Raw genomic sequence first — 18,593 nt, forward strand, 5'->3', positions numbered from 1 at the left:
CAATCGGCCTGGTGGGCCCCGCCCCCTGGCGGTGACACCGCGAGCACCCGCCGCGTCGCACCCGGAAGTGGCTGCCGCTGGGTCACGAGTCTTAAAGGGTGAGTCACGCGGCGGGTGATGCAACGTCTGGCAACGGGGGCCCGGGCGCGCGGCGAGCCGCTCCGAGAGCCGGCGTGACGTCACGCCACACCCGCCAGCCACTTAAAGGGCCAGACCCAGGGGAGGCGGCGGGGGCCCGGCCCCGGGACCCCAGGACCAGCCCCTCCCCCAAAAGCCCCTCCCATCCCAGGGACCCCTAGGGTAACACCCCCCCCAAACCCTCCCATCCCAGGGCCCCCCTAGGGTAACACCCCCCCTCCCAGGGCAGGCCCCCCCCAAGAATCCCCCCATTCCAGGGACCCCCTAGGGTAACACCCCCCCGTCCCAGGGCCAGGCCCCCCCAAACCCTCCCATCCCAGGGACCCCCTATGGTAACACCCCCCCTCCCAGGGCCAGCCCCCCCCAAAAGCCCCCATCTCAGGGCCAGCCCCCCCAAACCCTCCCATCCCAGGGACCCCCTAGGGTAACACCCCCCCTCCCAGGGCCAGGCCCCGCCCAAGAATCCCCCCATCCCAGGTACCCCCTAGGGTAACACCCCCCCAAACCCTCCCATCCTAGGGACCCCCTAGGGTAATGCTCTCCTGGGCCAGCTCTCCTTGGGGCCAGCTTTCCCCCACCAGGGGCCAGCCCCTCCCCTAAAGAGCCCCCCATCCCAAGGACCTCCTAGGGTAATGCTCCCTCCCGGGTCCAGGCCCCCAGTATCCCAGGGACCCCCCTGGGGCAACACCGCCTTCCTCGGCCAGCCCCCCCCATCCCAGGGCCTACCCCAGAGCAGGGATCCCCCAGGGTACCTCCCCCCCAGACCAGAGAACCCCACTGAGGCTCCCCCCTGTCACGGGGTCCCCGGGCGATGCTCTGGGACTGCTCCCTACGAAGCCAGGTGGGACTCTGGGGGACCCTCCTCTCTGAGCAGCCTGTCCCCAGGGCAAGAAGCTCACATGGCTTCCACCTTCCTGGATCTGACCTCGGAGCATTCAGCATCCTCTGCCCCTCCCTGCGCTTCCCACAGCCAGTCCGCCCAGGCGGGGTCCTGGGGGGGGCCAGAGGGTCCTGCCCCCCAACTCCGCAGTCAGACGGGACTCTCGGCCAGCCAGGAAAACAGAAGGTTTATTAGACGACAGGAACATGGTCTAAAATGGAGCTTGTAGTTACAAAGGCCAGGACCCCTCAGTCAGGTCCGTCTTGGGGGGCAGGGAGGCCAGAGCCCCATCTGGGCCTCCCCCCATTTCCCCAGCCAGCTCCAAACTGAAACTCTCCAGCCCCTTTTCCCGGGCCAGGAGGCCACCTGATCTCTGTTCCACAATCCCTTCAGTTGGCACCTTGCAGGGGAGGGGCCCAGGCCATCAGGAGACAGGGTGTCGGCCGTTCTCCGTGCAGACACCATCACACTGGTCCCCTAGGGCGCCGCCACAATCACACCTCCTTAGCCCCCCACCTAGATACTTAAGAAATGCCTAGGGGAAACTGAGGCACCCACACAGTATTCAGAGAGAACATTAAGAACATTCCAACTTCGTCACACCCCCACGCCAAAGATCCCCCAAGACAAGGGCCTGTGGCCCCTGGGGAGGGGCAGACAAGGATCCTCCAGGCCAGAGACCCCCCAGGGCTAGGACCCCCAAACCCATAGGCCTCAAGGGAGCCCTGGGGCAAGGGCTCCTGCAGGAACATCCCCGGCCTATGTCAGGGAGCCCCCCAGGGCTAAGGCCTCCCTGGGATCCCCCCACGCCAGAGGAGCCCCGGGGGGAGGTGCTGGGGACAGTCTGAGCACATCCCAGTGGAGCTCAGAGGGCTGAGCCCCCAAACCCCCCTACGAAGGAGAGGTTCCACATGAACCCCAAGGGCGTTAGGGAGGCAGCCTGGCCATGGGGTCACATGCCCTGTCTCTGGAATCTCTAGTGGCCACCTATGGGCAGGGCCTTGGCTTCCCCTTTCACTCCCATGACCGCGGGGCTCAGCTTCCTCCGAGGAGAGCACCCCACTCTGCCCCAGCACCCCTCCCCACACGCCAGGGTGCCCTGGCCTGTACCCCAGCACTGGGGGCAGGAGGTTGGTGGGATGGCATCAGACCTTGGACAGTTGGATACCAGGGCGGTGGGGCTGCTGGGCTCCCATGTCCCCTCAGCCAGCCCCCCAGACACGGGGTGGGGGGCAGCACTGGGACAGCTCCCCAGAGTCACCCGCCCCAGCGCTTGGCTCAGCCCCCCCCTGCTGCCGGGCAGTCCCAGGCAGGTGGCCCTGGCCCACCTGTTACACCGATGGCCGCGCCAGGGTCCAACCTGCCACCCCAGGAACTGCCCACAGAGGAAGTTCCCCCGAACCCCCGTGAGTTAGAGCTGGGAGGGTTCGTCCCCCCGAGAAACCCAACCCCAGTGTGCCAGCCCCCCCCACCCCCCGGCCACAGCTGAGGAGCCAGGGCCCTACCCCAGGCGCCACGGCTTGCAGAGCCCCATTGGTGCCCCTGCCATCTGGGGGGGGCTGCCCCAGCGGTGCCCCCCCAGGCTCCCACCCCAGTATCTGGGGGGTGCCCCAGCAGTGTCCCCCAGTATCTGGGGGGTGCCCCAGCGGTGCCCCCCCAGGCTTCCCACCCCAGTATCTGGGGGGTGCCCCAGCGGTGCCCCCCCAGGCTTCCCACCCCAGTATCTGGGGGGTGCCCCAACAGTGTCCCCCCACCCCAGTATCTGGGGGGTGCCCCAACAGTGTCCCCCCACCCCAGTGTCTGGGGGGCTACCCCAGCAGTGTCCCCCAGTATCTGGGGGTGCCCCAGCAGTGCCCCCCCCAGACTTCCCACCCCAGTGTCTGGAGGGTGCCCCAGCAGTGCCCCCCCCAGGCTTCCCACCCCAGTGTCTGGGGGGTGCCCCAGCGGTGTCCCCCAGTGTCTCGGGGGTGCCTCAGCAGTGTCCCCCCACCCCAGTGTCTGGGGGGTGCCCCAGCGGTGCCCCCCCAGGCTTCCCACCCCAGTGTCTGGGGGGTGCCCCAACAGTGTCCCCCCACCCCAGTGTCTGGGGGGCTGCCCCAGCAGTGTCCCCCACTATCGGGGGGTGCCCCAGCAGTGCCCCCCCAGGCTTCCCACCCCAGTGTCTGGGGGGTGCCCCAGCGAAGTCCCCCCCGCCCGGGGCCTTGGAACAGCCGGCGGGGACCCGGCCCGCGGAGCCCAGCCCGGGTTTTCCCCGGAGCCCGGTGCATGCTGGGATAGCAACCCCTCCGCCCTGGGGCGCGGGGCACGCTGGGAACGGAATCCCCAGGGCTGCCCCTGGCCCCCACTGCGCATGCCCGGGAGGAAGCTCCCTGCTCTGCCCCCTCCTCTTCCTGGCACTGGCTCCGCTCCGGAGGGGGGAGGGCGCGAGGGGCCGCCGCGAGACCCCCCCGCCCCGCCATGAGCCGAGGTAGGGCCCGGGGCCGCCCCCCCCCGCCGCTGGGGCCGGCCGCTCCCCCCCGGGGGGCCGCCCCCCTGCACGGGGCGGGGCGGGGGGAGCCCGGGGCCGCCCCCCTGCAGGGCCCCGAGCCGGGGGGGGGCCCCGGGCCGGGGGGGTGCAGGGGGCAGCGAGCCGAGCAGGGCCGGGCCGGGGGGGGCCCGCTCGGGGGGGGCGGCCGGGCCCGGGCTGGCCCCTCGGTGCCCGGCGCTGCAGGGACACGGGGCGGGACCAGCCCGCCCCCCCCCCGCCACGCCCCTGTGTGCCCCGGAGCTGGGGGGCCGCGGCTCCCCGGGGGCGGGGCGGGGCGGGGCGGGGGGGCCGGGCTGGCGCGGGACGGTCGCGGCCCCGGGGGGCGGGGAGGAGGGTCCCGGGTTCGAGGCAGGCTGCCGGGAAGCGGGACCCCTGGCGCGGTCCGGCCGGGCTGGGTCCCGGCTTGCGCCCGTCTGCCTGTGACACGGGCAGGGGGCCCCGCCGCCAGGGGCCCAGCAGCCCCACGGAGGAATGGGGACGGGGTCTCCTCTGCGCGCGTACAGCGCCTGGCGCGGGCGATCGAGCTCCCCCCCCCCCCCCCCCCGGGGCTGGGGGCCCGGGGCGTCGGTCCGGCTGCGCGGTCCGGCCGGGCTGGGTCCCAGCTTGCGCCCGTCCGCCTGTCACATGGGCAGGGGGCCCCGCCGCCAGGGGCCCAGCAGCCCCACGGAGGAATGGGGACGGGGTCTCCTCTGCGCGCGTACAGCGCCTGGCGCGGGCGATCAAGCTTCCCCACCCCCGGGGGCTGGGGGCCTGGGGCGTCGGTCCGGCTGCGCGGGCGACTCTCTCCAGAGCACCGGGCCCAGGCGCAGCTGCCAGCACCCTCTGCTGCCCCCACCCACCCCCACCGGCCGGCCTGCCCCTGGTCTGAGCTGGAGTCCTGCCCCTGGAGCTAACGGCTGCTGGGCTGGGACCCCGGCGCTCCTGGCCTGCGGGAGGCGCGACCCGCAGCTGGTTCAGGGAGCAGCTTGAGCCCCGTTTTCTCCCACGCCCGGGTACAGGTGCGCTGTTCACGTGTAGTGCCCTTCTCTGGGCCTTGTTGGGCGCTAATCGACTCTGTCCCTGCAGGACTCCTGGGACCCCCGCAGCCAGCTGCTTCCCTGAGCCCTCCTCCCCAGCCCCTGCTGTCCCAGATAGGAGTCCCTGGGCCTGACACTGAAATGCAGCCACCTCTGGGGTGGGATGTGGCAGCTGTTTTAACACTCCCCAATAACCCCGGGGGGGCATGGGGCCAGAAATACTGTTAACTGAGTCTCCCTGTGTTTTTATCCTGTGGATCAGCATCAGAAATCTGGGCTTCCGGGGCCCAGATCCTGGCAGCGTCCCTCAGCATGGGGGGCATCATCTCTGGGGCACTGTCCGGTTGGGCACATGCCATGTCTGTCAGGCCGTGCTGAATCCCAAAGGCAGAACCGTCCTCCCATCTCAGGCCCCTCGCCTCGGCATTTGGGCAGGGAGTGCCGCAGGCCGCATGCATGTCCTGGCTTCCCACCTCTGAGCTCGCTGTCTCCCAGCCCCTCGGCTCTCATTTTGAGCCCCAGAGCTAGCGAGAGAATCCGGCCCCATCACAGCCCTGGGAGCCTGGGGTAAACCCTGCCTCTCCTGCTGCTGCCCGGCCTCTGGCGGCTCGGATGGACCTGACCAGCTCGCGGTGGGAGCTGGTTTTGGTGGCTTCTGGTGCATTTCCCAGCAGAAACCCTGCTGAGCTCTAGCCCCTGGGAGGCAGGTGCTGGGCTCGCCGGGGAGCCCCAGTCTTCCCGTGCTGGGGGCGCCGCGGCTCATGCTTGGATCCTGCAGCACCAGGGTGGCTCCCTGAGGCCACTCGAGTGACGCCTTCCCATTGCGGGAGGAGACACGGCCCCTGCGTTGACCTGGACGCCTCTTTAGCTCACACTGGGGTTGTCAGGCTGGAGGAGAGGGACTGGAGCCAGGATCCTGGGTCTAGCCCTAGCTCCGGGATTGGGGGTCTAGTGGTTAGAGCAGGGGGCTGGAGCCAGGACTCCTGGGTTCTCTCCGCAGCTCTGACTCACTGTGTGCCTTCCGACTAACCCCTTGTCCCTTCTGTGTCTGTGTCCCCATCTGTAGCTCGGGGGTAGCAGTGAGGGTCCCTGCACCCGGGGCTCAGCGCTGCCCTGTGCCCAGGAGCCGAGCCTGCCAGGCACGGGCCTGAGCTCAGACCCCAGCGGAGAGGAGCCAGGTCTCTGTGCCGGGCGCCCTAGGCCCTGCCCAGTGGGCCATGGGGGCTGTTCGCCCCGCTGAGGCCGGCACTGAGGTGGGACCCTCCTTCCCCTCTTCCAGGCGTGGGCTAGCATCGGCTGCGGCGAGCTCGCAGCTGTGGCGGACGGAGCTGCCGGCGCTTCCCGGGCGAGGGTGCCCAGCCATGAGCGCAGGAGGGCCGCGTGTGCACACTTAACGCCAGCATGTTCGCAGCCATGAGCAGGTAGGAGCTGGGCTCGGCCCCCATGCCGGGGCCCGGCAGGGATTAAGGGACCCGGCAGCTGTTTGCCTTCTCGCCGCAGGGCCCCGGCAGCGGTTAGTAGGTCAGGCGCGGCCGGGGATTAACGGGGGGAGGATTACAGGACGCCAGGGTCTGGGGGAGCGTGGGGCTGAGAACATGCGGGCTTCTGACGCCCCTCACTCCCGACCCGCAGCCTCTGCTAGTTCAGCCCTGGGCTCCCCTCAGCTCTGCCGGTGCCCCTCTCTCCTGATCCCCAGCCCTGGGCTCCCCCCAGCTCTGCCGGTGCCCCTCACTCCTGACCCACAGCCCCTAGGCGTCCCTGGGAGCAACTCCCTGGCTGTTCCCTGAGGGGAGCTGGGCGGCCCCTTTGCTTGCTCAGACTGTCTGGTTCCTGCTCCCAGGAGTCTTTGGGCAGCTGGATCCAGCCCTGCCCCACACCATAACTCCTCCTACTTAGCCCCTCCCACTGGACCCCATAACTCCTCCCACTCTAGCCCCCCCTCCATCCCATGACACCCCTCCCCTTGCTGCTTGGCGGGTGCTGTCTGTCTCTGTCTGTCCCCCGCTAACCCAGCGCCTCGGCAGGTATCCGAGCGAGGCCGGGGCACAATGAATGGTGGTGATGAGCCCGCTGGCGGAGATCCAGGTGGGTGCCCAGTGGCCGTGCCCGTGGGCTGGCAGCGGAAGGTGGAGGAGGGCACCGTGCAGTATATCAGGTAGGGCTTCCCCCTCAGTGGTGGCCCCCAGCCCCCCGCCCCGGGCGGGGCTCCCCAGCCGGCCCTGACCCCCTCCCCCCGTCCTCTCTCAGTCCTAGTGGCACGAACCTCACCTCGCTGGAGCAGACCCGCGCCTACCTCCTGACAGACGGCACCTGCAAGTGTGGCCTGGAGTGTCCGCTCAACGTGCACAAGGTACCGGGGAGGCCAGGGGCTGGGCAGGCTGGGGCCAAGGATAGTGGGGGCCCATATGGGTTGGGGTCGGGACCAGGGCGGGCTGGAGACAAGGGGGCTGGAAGCCCGGGCAGGGGGGCCTGGGGCTCAGGCGGGCTGGGGGCATGATGCCCCTTGGGGTCTCACCCTCCTGCTTCCCAGTGGCTGGGGGCTGCAGCCTGGAGGGACCCGACTCCAGTCCTGCGGGATTCGCCCCATGCGAAGGGGTCTGGGGGGGCACTGCCAGGACACACTGCCCTGGGCTCAGATTCCTTGTCCACCTTGACAGCTGCTGTGGGTCAGGAGTGAGGGTCAGAATGGGCAGGGGCTGCGGAAGTGCCCCCCCCCCCAGCTCTGCCGGTGCCCCCTCACTCCCAACCCGCAGCCCCCTACTAGCTCGGCCCTGGGCTCCCCCTGCCCCCCAGCCCAGCCGGTGCCCCTCAGTCCCCAGGATGCGGCCGTGACGTGCTCTTCTCCCCCCGTCAGGTTTTCAACTTCAACCCGGCGGCTGTGGTGGTGCCGCGGGGGGGGGCCGGGGCCCAGGGCGACCAGGACATGACCAAGCTCTGCAACCACCGCCGGAAAACCGTCGCCATGGCCACCCTGTACCGCAGCATGGAGAGCGCCGCGCCCCTGGGCCCGCCGCGCCTGGGCCCAGGTAACAGGCGGCCCCCGGGCCCATCCTTCCCTCCAGCTCTCCCGGGGCCCATCCTCCCCCGCACCAGGGCCCATCTGGGCTCCCCCAGGCCCCCACCCAGCACATCCTCCCCCTGCCCCTCATGGCTCCACCCCTGCCAGTCCCACCCTCCCCCGGGACTTGATCTGCCCCCCCGATCCAACACCTGCCCCCACCCTGGGGTTTCCCCTCCCCTGGATCCTGCCAGTAGAACCTGTCCCGGCCCCTCCCAGAACCTGAGCCCCAGGCTCCCCACCCCCACATCCTGCAGACCCCGCCCCCACCCCGCGCCGGCTCTCGTCATCCTGGCTGAGGGGAGGGAGGACCTGGGGCGGCCCCAGCCTCAGTCCCGTCCCGCGAGCACCCCGGGCAACTGTGGGGTGAGGGGTGGGTGGGCCCAGCGTGGCCTGCCCGGGCGCTGAGCCCCCCCTGCGGTTTGTTGCAGGGGTCGGGCTGAGCCAGACGTACCACTCAGGCATCGCCAGCTGCCATCCGCCAGCGCCCTTTGGCAGAGTGCCCGGCCCGGAGGGCAAGGGTCCCGGCAAGCCCCAGCCCATGGAGAAGGCCCCAGAGGCGCGAACGGAGCCCTGCCTGGCCTGCCCCGGAGACCGGCCCACCAGCACCCGGCCCAGCCAGGCCTCGTCCTTCCCACGTCACCACAGCGCCCTCTTCGGAGACGTCTTCCCGGGCAGGACGCCCTGCGTCAGCTCCACCAACGGCGCTTACCCGGCGCGCCCGGCCTTCCCCCTGCAGAGCTTTGGCCTGGAGCCCCTGGACGCGGTCCCCCGGCCCTTCCCCCTGGGTTCCCCCGCCGGCCTCCCCTTCCCCCCACCAGACGAGATGGTGCCACCTGCTGCCCCCAGCCCCCTGGGGAAGCCTCCGCTCCCCGCCACGCCGCCCCCCGAGGGGGCCCCCACTTGGAGCAGCCGCGCTTGCCCCGTGCCCGCAGGTGCCTCCCTCGGCAGGCTGGTTGCCTCCACTGCGCTCTCCTCCGTCTCGTCGCCAGGGGGCAGCGCCGAGCTGTCCCCGCAGTGCTCCCGCCCCTCCTCCGCCTCCTCGGAGCCCGGGGGGCCCCCGCTGGGCCCCAGGCCCCCTGTAGGGGCCCCCCAGCCCTGCAAGGATGAGGCGCCCCCCAGCAATGCCTTAGCCAACCAAAGCAGCAATAACCTGCCAGTGCCCTTAGGCACCGTGCCCGAGGGCAAGGGGCCGCCCGGCTTCCTGGGCCTGCCCCTGAGCCAGCTGCTTCAGCAGCCGGGTGCCCCCTCCTTCCCCGCCAGCAGCCTGCTGAGCGCGGCCGCCAAGGCCCAGCTGGCCAGCCAGCGGCACGCCGACGAGCCCCCCTCTAGCACTTTACCCGGGCACTTGCTGGGCTCCAACGTGCTGCTCTCCGTGGTGGGCGGGCGGGCGCTGCCCAAGCCCCGGCGCCAGCGCCGTGCGCCCACCGTGCTGCGGCTGCTGAAGGACTCCCAGCAGGGCCCAGCTGGGCCGGAGGAGGCCCCTGCCCCCCGGGCCCGGCCCAGAGAGCAGCCCCCCCGGCCGCCCCCGGGGGCTGCCCCACTGCCCGGGGAGGCCAAGGGCAGCCCCCTGGCCCCCCTCGCCCCCAGCCAGCCGCTGTCATCCCTGCTGAGCCTGCTGGGCACCCAGCCCCCTGGCCTGCCCCCGCTGCCCCTGGGCGACAGCCCCCCCGGCCTCCTGCCCTCCTTCCAGGACTTCAACAGTCAACTCCTCAGCCTCCTCAGCCAGCTGGCCTCCACCTCCTCCGACCTGGCCTCAGGGAGCGCCCCCCAGCCGAAAGCGCCCGCCCCCAGCACCGCCGCAGGTAAGGACCCACGGGGGGGACGGCGCCAGCTGGCTGCAGCCAGGGCTGGGGGGCCCTGGCTGCTAGCCAGGCTGTGGGGGGTGGTGAGAGCCGGGCAAGGGGTGGGGCTGGCTCGTGGGGACCCAGGCAGGGCTTTGGCTGAAGATGCCAGAGCCTCGCGGGGGGGCGGGAGAGCTGCACCCCTCTGATCCAGCCCTTCTCCCTTGCAGGTGCCACCGTCTCGCCAGCCGCCACCAAAGCAGCCTCGGGCTGCGGCCCCAGCAGCGGCGCCGGGGAGGGCAGCCTGGGAGTCCCGCGGGTCCCGCTGCCCCCAGGCCCCGAGCCCTTCCCCTTCCTGGGCCAGGAGCAGGTGCTGCCCTTCGGAGGCTCCCTGCCCCCTGGCCTCCTCCAGGGCGGCTTCCTCGGCTCCTTGCCCTTCTCCCTGGCCCTGAGCCAGCCGCAGCTGCTGGGCTGCCTGGGGCAGGGGGAGGTGCCGCTGCCCGCCCTGGGCCTGCCGGGCGAGCCGGAGGGGCAGGGGCTGCAGACCCTGCTCATGGCCTCGCTGCTGCAGAGCCAGCCTCAGTCACCCCTGCTGGGCCTCGGCCTGCCCGGCCTGGACCTGCTCCAGCAGCCTGGCGGCCTCCTCCCGGCCCTGCTGCCCCTGCCCGACCCGCCCTGCCAGGGGGATCTCCCGGACGGGCCCCTGCAGCCCCTGCTCTTCCCGGCGCTGCCCACCTCGCCCGCCGTCCTCGCTTTAAACTCGGCTCTGCTGGCAGCCGGCCTGGCAGCCCCCGACGCCCAGGTAAGGCCGGGCCCCAGGGGTGGGTGTCTTGGGGCACCCGGCTCTCCTCACAGCTGGGCGGGTGGCATGTCACAGTGCCGGGGGGGCTCTCTGGGCATGCCCCAAGCAAAGCACTCAGCCCCTCCGTGGCCGTCCAGCAGGGGGCACTTCTTGGGGGGGGGCATTAGGGCATCACCTCAGTCCTGCTCTGTCTTTGGGGCTGGGGCGGGGAGGGCGGGCGTCTCCCCAGCCCTGCTCTCTCCGACCTGATGCTACGTTCTGCGCCCCCAGCCTGGTGTCGCCGGCTCGCCCATGGCACCTACCTCGACCGGCACGACGCCCACGACTACTGAGGCTCCCGGCGCCGAGGGCAGGGCCCCTGAGCCCCCTGGCGCCTTCGGCAGCGCCCCGGTGCCCCCCAGCTCCTCCGGGAGGCTCCACCCGCTGCTGCCCCCACTGGTCTGCCCGCTGCTGGGTGAGTGGCGCCCCGTTTGCTGGGGGGCGGGGGTGCAGGCGCCGGGCCCGCTGGGGCGGGCCCGCGGGTAACTGGACGGTCCCCGAGGTGCAGCAGGCCGACCCATGGGAGCAGGGCCCGACCTGTGCTAGTCAAGTGTGCGGATGACACGAAGCTGGGAGGCATTGCCAATTCAGAGCAGGACCGGGAGATCCTACAGGAGGATCGGGATGACCTTGTAAACTGGAGTAATAGTAATAGTAATAGGATGAAATTTAATAGTGAGACGTGCAAGGTCATGCATTTAGGGATTAATAACAAGAATTTTAGTTGTAAGCTGGGGAGGCATCAATTAGAAGTAACGGAGAAGGAGAAGGACCTCAGAGTATTGGTTGATCACAGGATGACTACGAGCCGCCAATGTGACATGGCCGTGAAAGATGCGAATGCGGCCTTGGGATGCATCAGGCGAGGAATTTCCAGTCGAGATCAGGAGGTTTTAGCACCGTTATACAAGGCACTGGTGAGACCTCACCTGGAATATTGTGAGCAGTTCTGGTCTCCCATGTTTAAGAAGGATGAATTCAAACTGGAACAGGTCCAGAGAAGGGCTCCTAGGATGATCCGAGGAATGGAAAACCTGCCTTATGAAAGGAGACTCAAAGAGCTTGGCTTGTTCAGCCTAACCAAAAGAAGGTTGAGGGGAGATACGATTGCTCTCTATAAATCTAGCAGAGGGCTAAATACCAGGGAGGGAGAGGAATTATTTAAGCTCAGTACCAATGTGGACACAAGAACAAATGGATATAAACTGGCCATTGGGAAGTTTAGACTTGAAATTAGACAAAGGTTTCTAACCATCAGAGGAGTGAAGTTCTGGAACAGCGTTCCAAGGGGAGGCAAAAGACCTATCTGGCTTTAAGATTAAACTCGGGAAGTTTATGGAGGTGATGGTATGACGGGATGTGATTTTGGCAATTAATTGATCTTTAACTATTCATGGTAAATAGGCCCAATGGCCGTGATGGGACGTTAGATGGGTGGGATCTGAGTTACTACAGAGAATTCTTTCCTGGGTATCCGGCTGGTGAATCTTGCCCCTATGCTCAGGGTTCAGCTGATCGCCATATTTGGGGTCGGGAAGGAATTTTCCTCCAGGGCAGATTGGAAGAGGCCCTGGGGGGTTTTCGCCTTCCTCTGCAGCATGGGGCACGGGTCACTTGCTGGAGGATTCTCTGCACCCTGAAGCCTTTAAACCACGATTTGAGGACTGCAGTAGCTCAGACAGAGGTGAGAGGTTTATCGCAGGAGTGGGTGGGTGAGATTCCGTGGCCTGCATTGTGCAGGAGGTCAGACTAGATGATCGTAATGGTCCCTTCTGACCTTGGTATCTATGACTCGGCCCCCCACTGACACTCTCTCTCCCCCGCCCCCCCCAGGTGACCTGTCAGTGCTGAGCCCCCTGGGGGCCGCCGGGAGCCCCCTGCTCCAGAGCCAGCCGCAGCTGCTCTCTCCTTCCCTGCCAGCACCCCTGGGCTTCCAGCTCTTCCAGGGCCAGCCCCCCGTCGTCGGCCAGCTGGGCAGCTCTAGTCCCCTGGCCTGCCTCCTGCAGGTGAGTGTTGGGGCTGCGTGGGGCTGCGGCTTGGGGAAGGTGGGAGGGGCTGTGCGGGGGGGTTAGACAGCTCCATGTGGGACATGTGATTCAAATAATTTAATATCTAATTTGCATATGCAGCTAGCCAGATCGGTAGCTGAAGCCCTGCACAGCAGTGGGGGGTTCAGGGGGAAGCAGAGGGGCAGGGTCCCCGTCACGCCCGCCAGCTGCCCCTTCCCTGCCCCCCTCACGGCTCTTCCCTCTCCTCCCCTGGCAGCTCAGCCCCGGGTTTGGCGCCCCCGAGAAGCCAGTGACGGCACTGAGTGAAGGCCCCTCTCCGAACCCGCCGAGCGTCCCAGAGCCCGAGCCGCCGGCCCCCTTTGCCCCCTTCTGCACGGACGCTGCCCCTGCTGCCCTGCCAAGTGCCTTAGACTCCCCGTCAGTGCCCAGGGCCACAGACTACCCGGCCACAAGTACCCTGGAGCCGGCCGGGCCAGGCCAGCAGGGAGCACTGGGCTTTGCCACCCCTATGGGTCAGCTGGACACAGGCGCTGCAGGACCCCCCTGCTCCAGGACCCCCCTGAAACGGGCCCGGCGCAGCGCAGAGGAGCTGAACGGCAACATCCCCCCCCGTGCGGCCCCCCGCAGAACCAAGAGCGCCCGCCGTGGGGCCGGGCGGGGCCGCGGGGCCTGGGGCCGCGGGCGGCACTTCAATGGGCAGGCGGGTGAGCTGGGCGAGAAGGCAGCACCCTCGGGGCACCCACCCCACCCGGCCTGGAGGTGCAATGGTGAGATCCCGGTGCCGGGCACGGCCAGCCCACTGGCCCTCAACAAAGCAGAGGAGATAAAGGTACGGAACAGGGGGGCCCCTCTGGGCAGGGCAGGGGCCCGAGCCCTGGCCCAGGGGCCCCTGAAGGGGGTGCTGCAAAGCGAGTCACCAGGGTCAGGGTGAGGGCCTAGAGGCCTTGACGCTCAGGCAGGGTCTGGAGCCAGATCTCGCCCCTCCTCATGCCTGCAGGGGCCGGGGCAGTCGCCCTGTGGGAGACCCAAGCCCTGGGCACAGGCTCCAGGGAGGTGGGAGGTGCCAGCCAGACTCACTGGGGGGCAGGTCGGGGAGCCAGCGCGGTGCCTGGCCCAGCCATGTCCTTTGTCTTTGCAGGGGAACCCTGGGAGACTGCGCCCATCCCGCCGGGGCCGGAGGAGGAAGGTCAGGTGAGTGGGGGTGTGACCAGGGATCCTGTGCTGCCACCCCACCCACCCCCCCGGCAGATACCATCTGCCCCATTCCCTCCCCCATGACGTGCTCTGTCTTTGCAGCGCCCCCCGGCCTACCACCCGCCTGGAGACGCCACGAGCAAGGGGCCCTACCACCGAGCCAGGCTCCGTCCCCACCGTAAGTGCCACCCGCTGGGTGAGGGTGGGTTGTTGGCAGCAATTGGTTTTCAGCCCAGTTCCTAGTGCCCCCCAGCTGGCAGGGATTGAGCCTCCCCATCTCTCTCCTGTTCCCCACAGGGGTGTCTGGGCCCCTCCATCAGTCTCATTCCACAGCCGCTGGCGAGGGGTCGAGCCCAGAGCAGGCCCCGGGGTCCTGACTCCTCTCCCCAGTGCCCTGGCTTGGGACATCGATCCAGCAGCCTGGCACCACTCCTTGCCCAGCAGCACCCTCCCTTCTCACCCCTGCAGGAGGACGGCGCCCCCGGGCGGCGCCCCCGGCCTGGCCGCCCCGCCAAGAACCGCCGCCGGAAGCTGGTGACGTAGCGTTGGCCCAGAGGTACCCAGGGGAGGCGAAGTTGAGCACGCCCCAGCGAACTGAGCAGGGGGGCGCAGCTGAGGCCCAGCCAGCCACAGCCAGGAACGAGCCCCCGCCGGGGGCACCCTGTGGGGGGCCCGGCTGGAGGTGCCGTTGCTGGCAATGGGCACTTGCAGCATGTTTCCTAGCACGGGCTCCTCCCAGCTGGGACTGCGGCCCCGTGGCAGCGCCAGGGGCCCACTCCAAGCACAAGCCGTGTCTCCTGCGTGCTGCCCAGCCGCGGCCTGCCAAAGCACTTCTGAAGCCATTCTGCAATGCAGTGAAATCCCAGGGAGACGTGGCAGCGCCCCCTGCGGGCTGGGGCTGTGCTGACTCTAGGGTGTTAAGGGGGGGCACTAGCCTGTGCTGCCCCCAGCCGCTGCCGTTCTGCCCCCCCCCTCAGTATCTAGGCTGGGGGGGAGGGCTCCTCCCCTACCTCAGCCCTGTGGGTGTCTCAGCAGGGCAAGGAACGCCTCAGGGGTTAGCTTAACGCACCCGCTCACCAAAAACCTCCCTGTGCCCCTCGCCAGGGGGCAGCCCCCCAGGGCAATGGTACAAAGCAATAAGCGCAGCCAGTTGGCTGCAGTGAGCCCCCGGGCCTGGGCAGAGCCTGCGGGGGCACCTGGCCCCGCCCAGTGAAGCCGGCTCAGCCATGGGGCACTGGGGGGCCAGGCCCTGGCCCCGGCCTTGTTTTCTTTTCTTGTTTTTAACTCCTCCGAGAACACTCAGGTCCGGCGGCTGGCGGGGCCCAGCCGCGCCGCCAGCCCCACCCACCCACACTACGCGCTCGCGCTCCCAGGCTGCTGGTGGGAATTATGCAAAGCGGGGGCAGTGCCCGGCGGGGTGGGGGCCAGGCCCTGCCCCCCCTCACCGACAGGGGCCTTGCTTTTGTAGACGCTCCCTTCAGGGGTCGTGTAAAAAATCTGGAGCCTTCCCCTGGGGATTTGTAGCTTTTCTATGAGAGCCACTTAATTTAACAGCTGGGGGCCAAGCGCCGCTGGCTCTTCCGTGGGGATTTTGGGGTGTTTTGTATCAATTATTAAAATGTGTATTTAAAAGACTGCTGTGTGTGGCGAGTGCCGTGAGCGCCCCCCAAGAAGCAGCAGGGCACAGTGCCAGGCTTGCGAGCAGACAGTGTTTAATAGTAAATAATTTTACAGGTTGATGAGCGCGAGCCCCACCCCCTGGGGAGTCGCCTAGAGAGCCGGGGGGTGGAGGGGGGTGTTCCTTCCTCCCCTAGCCAGCAAACAGGCCCTGGGCTCTGTCCCTCACCCTGGGTCATTAGGGCAGGGGATGGGGGACACACTACAAGTAATGCAGAGGGTCTGGTGAGCTCTTCCCCCTCCCCCCCAGCAGCTGGGCGGGTGGCACCGCAGGGAGGGGGCTGCAGGGCTCACTGGGAGAGCTGCTTCACCCGTGCATCCATGCTGGCGAAGTTCTCCTCCACGGCCACCAGGTTCTCCTTCATGGTCTGCTGGACCTGCGGGACAGAGAGCGGGTAGCGCTGGCACCAGGATAGCTGGGGCGGGGGGCGTTGGGACTCCCAGGACCTGGTCTGTGGGTGGGAGCCGCTGGGGTTCACTCGCTCCTGGGACAGGGGGAAGGGGAAGTTGCCAGGATCCCCACCCCACAGAGCCCCCTGCCCGGGCCCACCTGTGTCAGCAGCGTGGCGTTGTCCTTCAGGGAATGGACGATCATCTGCTGGGTGGTGTCCAGGTGCGTCAGGAGCTGCCCAAACTGCATGGCTGGAAGGGACAAGAGCGAATACCCAGCAGCTCAGAGCCCACCTGGGGCAGACAAGCCCCTAGGCACCCATTGAGCTGGGCCCAGAGCCTGTACCCGCCCCTGCCCCTCACCTTGCTCGTGCAGCTGCTTGACAGTGGCCAGTCTCTGCACCAGCGCAGGGAGGGTGGTGGCCATGGGGCTCCAGCGCTGCACGACCTCATAGAGCTGATGCACCTGGTGGCACCCGAGGGGAGACAGGGGTTAGTGCCAGGCAGAGGAGGGGGCGGCTCCAAGGCCCGCCCTGACACGCCCCACCCCCCCCAAACTCATGGGCAGCCCAACGTACCAGGCATCACCAGAGCCTGGGGCACCCTTGTCCCACTCCGCTGGTGCTGCTGCTCAAGGCGTATCCAATCGAGGGGCCGGTCTGCTGGAAAGCAGGGCGGCTCGAGATGCCAGCCGGCACTCTGCCGTAGATGGGTTCAGGGGCAGCTCGAGATGCCAGCCATGTCAGCCCGCACTCTGCCGTAGATGGGTTCAGGGGCGGCTCGAGATGCCAGGGGGCACTCTTTGCCGTAGATGGGTTCAGGGGCTCGGGCCGGGGGGCCCTAGGAGGGGTGTGGGTGCAGCATGACTGCAGCAGCGTGGGGCAGCTGGGACCTGACCTTGCTCTGGGTGTCTGCATCCTCCACGGCCACCTTGTGCTTGGCAATTTCATTCACCTTCCCCAGGACGCTCTGGGGGCGGAAAGGAGACGTGAGATCCTAGGGCCGCGGGTGTCCCCCGCCCGCCCACTAGCTGGCAACGCAGCCCTGCCCATGTCTGAGCCAGAAGCCAGGATGGTACCAATTCACCAGGGGCCAGGTGGGTCCCTCGGCCCCTCTGTGCCATTTCCACGCCATGCGCCGCCTCCTGCTGGGGCCAGGCTCAGACAACCCTGGGGCTGTCCTGGACCCCCGGAACCGGGGTGGGGGAACATCTGCCAGGTGCACCCTGTGCGGACACCCAGCGCATCTGGCCCCAGGAGACAGCTGGGTCCTTCCCAGCCCCAGAGTGCTGGATTCTACCAGCAGGGCAGATCCCGCCGGGCTCGTTCCGGTTTCAGTGCACCCCAGCTGGGAGGGGGGGCTCAGCACGCAGGGCGCCCATGGGAGCCAGAGCTTGTCCTCCCACCTCAGCTGCTCACCTGCAGCCTCGCCTCCACCTGGTCCAGAACAGCAACGTCCAAGGTGCTGACTTTGGCCTGCAGGATCTCCACAGTGTCCTGCGGGAGGGAGGAATAGGGTGAAAGAAGTGAATGCCGACCCCCGGCAGCGGCCAGCCGAGATCTCTCCAGAGCTTCACCGTGCGCCTGGGCCCTGTGAGGGCTCCGGCCGGCAGAGCCTTCCTGTGGCAGACCCTGGCGTCAACAGCAGGGGACGCCGCCGTGCCCAGCAGAACCCCACCCAGCCTCGGCCAGGGCTGCGCTGAGCAGTCCCAGGGATCCAGCCCGAGAACAGCCAGCGTCAGCCAGCTGGGGCCGCGCGGCTGGACACCAGTGTCCTCATGGGGCTGGGCTCGGGCCCAGCTGTCCCAGCACAGCTGAGCCCCACTTGAGAACAGGGAAAGCCAGATGTCACCCTGGCAGGCTGCATCATCGCACGCCCCAGACCAATCCTGGAAACGCTGCCTCCAGCCCAGGAAGGGACCTCGGCCCCCACAGGCCCCCAGCTAGGCCGTTACAAATCCCCTTCCCCACGGCGCGCCCCAGCACTCAGGCTTACCATGAGGCTGGCTCCCTGCAGCCCAACCGCCAGGGGATTCTAGGGAGAAAGAAAGAACGCAAGCGTGTGGATCCAGGATTTCAGAGCAGCCCGGCCTGGGCACGTGGGGCAGCGGGACAGCCAGCTAGGGCCCTCCGCCCCAGCCTGATCCCCCTGCAGGGGCGCTCACCTGGCTGTCCTGCTCGCAACACACCGTGGCTTCCAGCTCGCTCAGCCGCTTCTCCAGCTCCGCTATCTAGATCAACGGGAGAGGTCAGCCATTCCCCCAGCAGGCCCTGCTTCTCCAACCCGCAAGGCTGGCACCATGGGCTCTGCGGGTGCCCAGCTCCTAGCCAGGGCACGTGGTGCTGGAACAGCGCCTCACTGCAGGGCTCCGTCGCTGCCCAGAAAGCCCGGGCAGGCAGCCACTCAGAGCTCCACGCCAGCCGGCCGAGCAGCGAGAGACGCCAGCTGCCCGTGCCCAGCACCTGCCTGGGTTTACATGAGGGCCCCAGGCTCCGTCGGGGGGTGCGATCCAGCCGCCAGGATAGTTCAGCAGAGTCGCTGGGTGCTGCTCGCTCCTGGGCTAGGCTGCGGCGCTCCAGAGCAAGAAGCCGTCCCTCGGTTGGGAGCCCGTTGCTGTCTCCCCAGCCATCACCTCTGAGCTGCCCCCAGACCCTTAGTCACAGACTCCGAATCTCCTGGCCCGCCGAAGCCCCCCCAGTGCAGGGGGACGGCAGAGTGACCCAGCAGGCCCCCACGGGAAGCCGGGCAAGGGAGCCAGCTGGTTTCCAGCCCCAAAGACCAGGCAAGAAATAACGCACCATCTGCGCATGGCCCCCGCTCTGCCCTGACACAGAACTGAGGGGCCCTGCCCCACAGAGCTTCCAGGTGATGTTACTATGGGCCCAGGAACAGATTTTCAATTGAAAACTTGGCTAGTATTTTCAAATATTAACATCCCCCTCCCCCAGGGGGCAGGTAAAGAAGCATTAGATGGGGAAACTGAGGCACACCAGCTAAGTGATGCAAGAGCTAAAGCATCCAGGCCGGAGCCAAGGGTAGATCCCAGGAGTTCCTGGTGCCCAGCCCTGCCCGCAGTTCT

The 18,593-nt window shown here is 68.3% G+C and overlaps 2 protein-coding genes across 7 annotated transcripts in view; one reads left to right on the forward strand and one right to left on the reverse strand.

Annotated features, from left to right (window-relative positions):
* The first annotated feature begins 2 nt into the window (after window positions 1–2).
* MBD6 (methyl-CpG binding domain protein 6) lies at window positions 3–15,082 on the forward strand. 4 transcript variants are annotated; one of them, XM_037884238.2, is made up of 13 exons: window positions 3,332–3,485; window positions 5,841–5,982; window positions 6,586–6,716; window positions 6,809–6,911; window positions 7,416–7,587; window positions 8,051–9,424; window positions 9,634–10,205; window positions 10,476–10,659; window positions 12,078–12,250; window positions 12,510–13,082; window positions 13,392–13,444; window positions 13,550–13,625; window positions 13,916–14,134. In XM_037884238.2, exons 3-13 carry the CDS (start codon window positions 6,610–6,612, stop codon window positions 13,988–13,990), a joined length of 3,462 nt encoding a protein of 1,153 aa, XP_037740166.1. In that variant the 5' UTR covers window positions 3,332–3,485; window positions 5,841–5,982; window positions 6,586–6,609; the 3' UTR covers window positions 13,991–14,134. The 4 variants fall into 4 exon arrangements, with proteins under 4 accessions (XP_043388731.1, XP_043388732.1, XP_037740166.1 ...); XM_043532796.1 differs by lacking the exons at window positions 3,332–3,485; window positions 13,392–13,444 and adding an exon at window positions 3–98 and having other exon boundaries at window positions 13,916–15,082; XM_043532797.1 differs by lacking the exons at window positions 13,392–13,444; window positions 13,916–14,134 and adding an exon at window positions 13,745–13,909 and having other exon boundaries at window positions 3,329–3,485.
* Window positions 15,083–15,142: 60 nt separating this feature from the next.
* DCTN2 (dynactin subunit 2) overlaps window positions 15,143–18,593 on the reverse strand; it is a 28,492-nt gene continuing 25,041 nt past the window's right edge. For all 3 annotated transcript variants that reach the window (XM_037884244.2, XM_037884243.2, XM_037884242.2), the window contains 7 exons: window positions 17,679–17,744; window positions 17,510–17,548; window positions 16,933–17,010; window positions 16,412–16,483; window positions 15,878–15,980; window positions 15,675–15,766; window positions 15,143–15,501 (listed from right to left, as the gene is read on the reverse strand). In XM_037884244.2, coding sequence (XP_037740172.1) covers window positions 15,415–15,501; window positions 15,675–15,766; window positions 15,878–15,980; window positions 16,412–16,483; window positions 16,933–17,010; window positions 17,510–17,548; window positions 17,679–17,744 — 537 coding nt within the window. In that variant the 3' untranslated portion in view covers window positions 15,143–15,414. The remainder of the gene's footprint in view (window positions 15,502–15,674; window positions 15,767–15,877; window positions 15,981–16,411; window positions 16,484–16,932; window positions 17,011–17,509; window positions 17,549–17,678; window positions 17,745–18,593) is intronic.

The sequence above is a fragment of the Chelonia mydas genome, chromosome 20, assembly GCF_015237465.2.
Source record: "Chelonia mydas isolate rCheMyd1 chromosome 20, rCheMyd1.pri.v2, whole genome shotgun sequence".
NCBI classification, from domain to species: domain Eukaryota; kingdom Metazoa; phylum Chordata; order Testudines; family Cheloniidae; genus Chelonia; species Chelonia mydas.